Source organism: Nicotiana tabacum, chromosome 20 (genome assembly GCF_000715075.1).
Source record: "Nicotiana tabacum cultivar K326 chromosome 20, ASM71507v2, whole genome shotgun sequence".
Lineage (NCBI taxonomy): Eukaryota > Viridiplantae > Streptophyta > Magnoliopsida > Solanales > Solanaceae > Nicotiana > Nicotiana tabacum.
The window spans coordinates 114,159,345-114,164,053 of NC_134099.1; the positions used below are offsets into that span (position 1 = coordinate 114,159,345).

Here is a 4,709-nt window from a genome sequence, read left to right on the forward strand (position 1 = left end):
ATTGATCTGGTAGCTAAAAACGGACATCTTTTAGTTATGGTATTATTGTTTTCTCTCTTCCCTTATTTATTATGGAGCTATAATTAAAAAAAAAAAAATTGGGTTCAAAAATTAAATATATAGTTTTAAAATGAGAAGAACCCCAAAAAATTGAGAAAATAGATAAATATATTTTCTGAATTAGGAGAGATGCCACATCTCATTCCCACCTTTATTATATATGTAGATGTAGATGGTATAAAAGTTAGATTACGCTTTCTCTCTTTGTCTTATCCGTTCAATTAATTATTTCGGCAAATGAGCAGTCTCATTTCTTGATAACACAGAAATCTCTCTAATTAGAATAAATATCTTGATAACACAGAAATCTCTCAAGAGTAGAGAAAAAAAAAAATGGACATACAAAGGGAAGCAAGAGGGGAAAAATGTAAGCCTAGGAAACTCAAGAATTTCATGTCAATCAAAACACTGCTTGTTTTCATCAACTGCATCTTCATGGCAGTTGGCCAAATAGCAGGTGTTATGCTTGTTAGGATTTACTTTTTGCATGGTGGAAAAAGGAAATGGTTGCAAGCTTTTTTGCTTACAGCAGGGTTTCCAATCTTGGTTTTGCCAATTGCCATTTCTTATGCAAAAAGAAGAAAAGCTAAAACAGAAACTAATAGAGTTATACTCACACCAAAACTAATATTAGCCAGTGCTATTTTAGGTCTCCTTTTTTGTGTTTGTAGCTACCTTTACACTTTCGGCATGTCTTATCTTCCCGTTTCAATTTCCTCCCTCCTCGCTTCAACATCACTGGCTTTCACGGCGATTTTCGCTTATTTTTTCGTGAAACATAAGTTCACACATTATTCTATAAATGCTGTGGTTTTGATGACATTTGGATCAATCATATTAGGGCTGCACATGAATGGAGATAGGCCTAAAGGAGAGTCGAATCGTCAATACGTTTTAGGGTTTGTCATGACAATTGTCGGTGCTGCTCTTCATGGATTTGTAAATGCAGGGGTGGAGTATAGCCATATCAAAGCTGGAGTTGTTGTTACGTTTGATCTTGTCATGCAAATGCAGTTTCTTATATGCATCTTCTCCACTTTGTTTTGTGTCGTCGCCATGATTATTAATGAAGATTTTCAGGTATAGAATTACTACTATAACATCTTTTTAGGCTATATTTGTCTCTAAAATTTCAGTAGACATGTTGATATTCATAATAACGTACTACTACCTCCATTTTATCAGAGTAGTACTTTAATCTGTTACAATAGGTTGTTTACAAAAGCTTACACTGTTATCATATAGAAGTTAAATTATTTGTGCTATGATAAATTAGTATGATAAAGAAATCATCATATTATATTCAAAAGTTGAATAGATAGATGAAAGAAAATTATTACAAATAGTTGTGAGAAATATATTAAAATAATATGCTCTCCCTCCCTCCCTCTATTCCAGATTATGTTACATACTTTAGTTTTAGTTTATTCTGAAATGGACGACACACTTTTAAATTTGCAAACAATTAACATTTTTAACTTTATCTTATACATGCCCTAATGAGAAACTTTTATAACTACATAAACATATATGTTATGTCATGTTTAAAGATATATGTTTTAATAGTTTTATAATCACACAAACATTATGACATATTTTGACCACAAGTTTCAAAAGTTTATATTTAGTTCTTAAACTCTACCAATTTAAACTTCCCTTTTATTGAAACAGAGGGATTATCATCAATTTAGTGGAATATGTATAATAGGAAAAAAGCTGATCAGTTACACTGACAAGAACTTTCTAGGTTCAGAGTGAAACACAATCTTTTATAAAGATCCTTTATTTAGTTCTTTTCAAATATGATCACGAGGGGATCGTCAAAAAGTAAAGAAGAAAGAGTGCCATAAATAGTGGAAAGATGTAGTAATATGAAATGAAAAAAGTAGAGTCTCAATGAAATGAGCTTTTTTTGGTTTAGAATGAAAAGTATAAAGCTTTTACATATCTAGTTGTTTTCAAAGATAATCAAGTGGGATATGACTTCATGCATTTTACTATATTTTTTAAAATATATGCAGGCCATCCATAGAGAGGCTGGAGAATTTCGACTGGGGCAGAACAAGTATTATATGATATTAGCACTATCAGCAATAGCTTTGCAAATTATGATTATTGGAAATCTTGGACTGATCTTCAGTTCCTCAGCTCTATTGTCAGGGATAGTTAACTCTCTTCTAGTTCCAGTACAACAGATCTTTGCTGTGATGTTCTTACCTGAAAGCTTCAATGCAGAAAAGTGGATGGCTTTAGCTATGTGTCTTTGGGGTTTCGCCTCTTATTTCTATGGTGAATATAAGGCCAGCTTAAAGGTCACAAAAACTAAACACGCGACTCAGCCAGACCAAGTTTGAGTAAATTATTACCTTTGTAATTTTCATTGGTTTTATGCAGAATTTTTGGTAAATAATGTCGACCTATTATTTTAATTCGGCTTGTACACAAGTTCTGATCTGGCGCTGTGCGCTATTGAAGGCTTTACTTCCTATTGGTGTTGGCAGCCTATTATGTATGCATGTTTATTATTAATATATATAAAAAAAAAAATTAGCCTATTAAACAAAATAAATTATATGAAACGATGTCGGATGGCACTACTTTGATTCAAGGTGTCTCTGCCACTGAATATACAAAAAGAAAGGGCATAATTAATGTAGCATATGTACATAAATGGAAGATGGTCTTCACCTGCTTGTTGGATTCAAGCAGTGAAAGCTCAGACATATATTATCTTAGTTATTTTTCTTTCCTTTTACGACCGGTCGAAGACAAAAAGAAATGGGCATAATGTAGCTGTTGAGATGAAGCCATGGAAGTTTCTAGCCCGAGCAATTGAGAGTTATGGAACAGAGGAGGAGAAGAGAGTTCTGGAATATTTCCGCTTATTTTCATATGAGATGTACATCACTATTTATACAGTGCATTTTCTACTAACTGATAACTAACAAATAATTAAATACTAATAAATCTGTACAGCCAACTACTAACTCACACCTAACTAACTATGCCACGTCATCATTCCTCTTAACATCCCCCTCATGCTGTGTGTTGAGAAGCGATTAACACTCCCGGCTTGGACAAAAAGTAACCATGATGTGATTTACCAAGTCCTTTTGTCAGGATATCTGCTAGATGCAGAGTGGAAGGAACATGGACCGTATGAATAAGGCCTTCTAGCACATTCTCTCTAATGATGTGGCAGTTAATTTTTATGTGCTTAGTTCTTTCATGGTATATAAGATTTGCTGCTATTTGAATTTCTGCTTTGTCATCACAGAATAGCTCCATTAGTAAATCCACATCAAAATTTAGCTCCTTGAATAGTCTCACTAACTAAACTATCTCAGCCACTGCATTTGCCATGCTTTTGTATTCTACCTCCGCTGAGCTTCTTGAAATGATATTTTGCTTCTTTGATTTCCAAGAGATTAAGGAATCTCCAAATTTTACCACAAATCCACTGACTCACTTCCTTGTCATTGGGCAAGTAGCCCAATATCCATCACAATGTATTGTGAGTTGTGATGAAGCCTTAGCGGATAACAATATACCCAGCCTGGTGCATTCATTAGATACCTCACTACCCTTAGAGCCCCTTCCATTGGTTTCTTTAGATACCTCACTACCCAGCCTGCATGAATTGACTCAGATTTTGCATAGCATAAGCTATGTTTGGTCTGGCCAAAGTGAGATAAAGTAACTTTCCTACCAATTTCTAATAGCTGGTAGGATCACTCAACAACTCATCTTGTCTACCAGTGCATGTTTCTTCTTCATCAAATTCCATATTAGTGAGCCTTTGATTCACCTCCAATGGAGTGCCTGCTATTTTAAATCCAGCTAAGCTAAGATCACCAATCAAATCCAGTGCAAATTTTCTCTGGCAAACTAGAATTCCCCATTTGCTTCTAGCAATTTCAAGGCCAAGGAAGTACTTCATCTCCCCAGGTCCATGATCTTGAAATAGTGTTGTAACATGAGTTTTGCAGCTTCTATCATAGTGGGGTTGGAGCCACTGATTAAGATATCATTAACATACACTAATACAAAAATCTGATCTTGTCCAGATTTTTTGGTGAAAAGAGAGTACTCATGGAGGCTTTGTACAAACCCAAAAGCAGTCAAAGCCTCAATAAGCTTTAGGTTACACTATATACAGGCCTGTTTGAGGTCATACAAGGACTTTTGAAGCTTATAGACTTGTTGATACTCCCCTTGCTGACAAGGCCATGTGGTGGAATCATGTACACATCTTCCACCAAGTCCCCTTGCCAAAAAGCGTTGAAGACATCTATCTGATGAAGCTTCCATTCATGCATAGCTGCTAGAGACAAAATAACTCTGATAGTCACCATCTTGACTACAGGAGAGTAAGTTTCCTGATACTCAAGACCTTCATGTTGTGTGTAGCCCTTGGCCACCAACCTTGCAAATCTTTCCACCTCACAGTTCACAATGTATTTGACTTTGAACACCCACTTGCATCTTACAACTATCTTGCCTGCAGGTAGATCTACAAAACTCCAAGTTTTGTTTTCATTTAATGCCTTCAGTTCTTGATCCATGGCCTCAATCCACTTAGGGTCATGCATGGCCTCTTCATGAGAGATGAGGTAATTTTTGTTGCTAGTCCAAGTATTTGAGTGGAT

The 4,709-nt window shown here is 35.3% G+C and overlaps 1 protein-coding gene across 3 annotated transcripts; it reads left to right on the top strand.

Annotated features, from left to right (window-relative positions):
- Positions 1 to 281: 281 nt before the first annotated feature.
- Positions 282 to 2,623, top strand: LOC107764468 (purine permease 3-like). Of its 3 annotated transcripts, none has more exons than XM_016583033.2 (3): positions 282 to 517; positions 902 to 1,140; positions 2,082 to 2,623. In XM_016583033.2, the coding sequence occupies exons 1-3, from the start codon at positions 394 to 396 to the stop codon at positions 2,412 to 2,414; spliced, it is 696 nt and encodes a 231-aa protein (XP_016438519.1). In that variant the 5' UTR covers positions 282 to 393; the 3' UTR covers positions 2,415 to 2,623. The 3 variants fall into 3 exon arrangements, with proteins under 3 accessions (XP_016438519.1, XP_016438520.1, XP_016438521.1); XM_016583034.2 differs by having other exon boundaries at positions 282 to 427; XM_016583035.2 differs by having other exon boundaries at positions 282 to 1,140; positions 2,082 to 2,622.
- The last annotated feature ends 2,086 nt before the right edge of the window (positions 2,624 to 4,709 follow it).

Excerpts from the sequence above, each read along its gene's own strand:
- LOC107764468 (XM_016583035.2), top strand. The coding sequence starts at position 394 with ATGGACATACAAAGGGAAGCAAGAGGGGAAAAATGTAAGCCTAGGAAA. Across the intron at positions 1,141-2,081 it reads TTATTAATGAAGATTTTCAG|GCCATCCATAGAGAGGCTGG; the intron begins GTATAGAATTAC and ends AAATATATGCAG.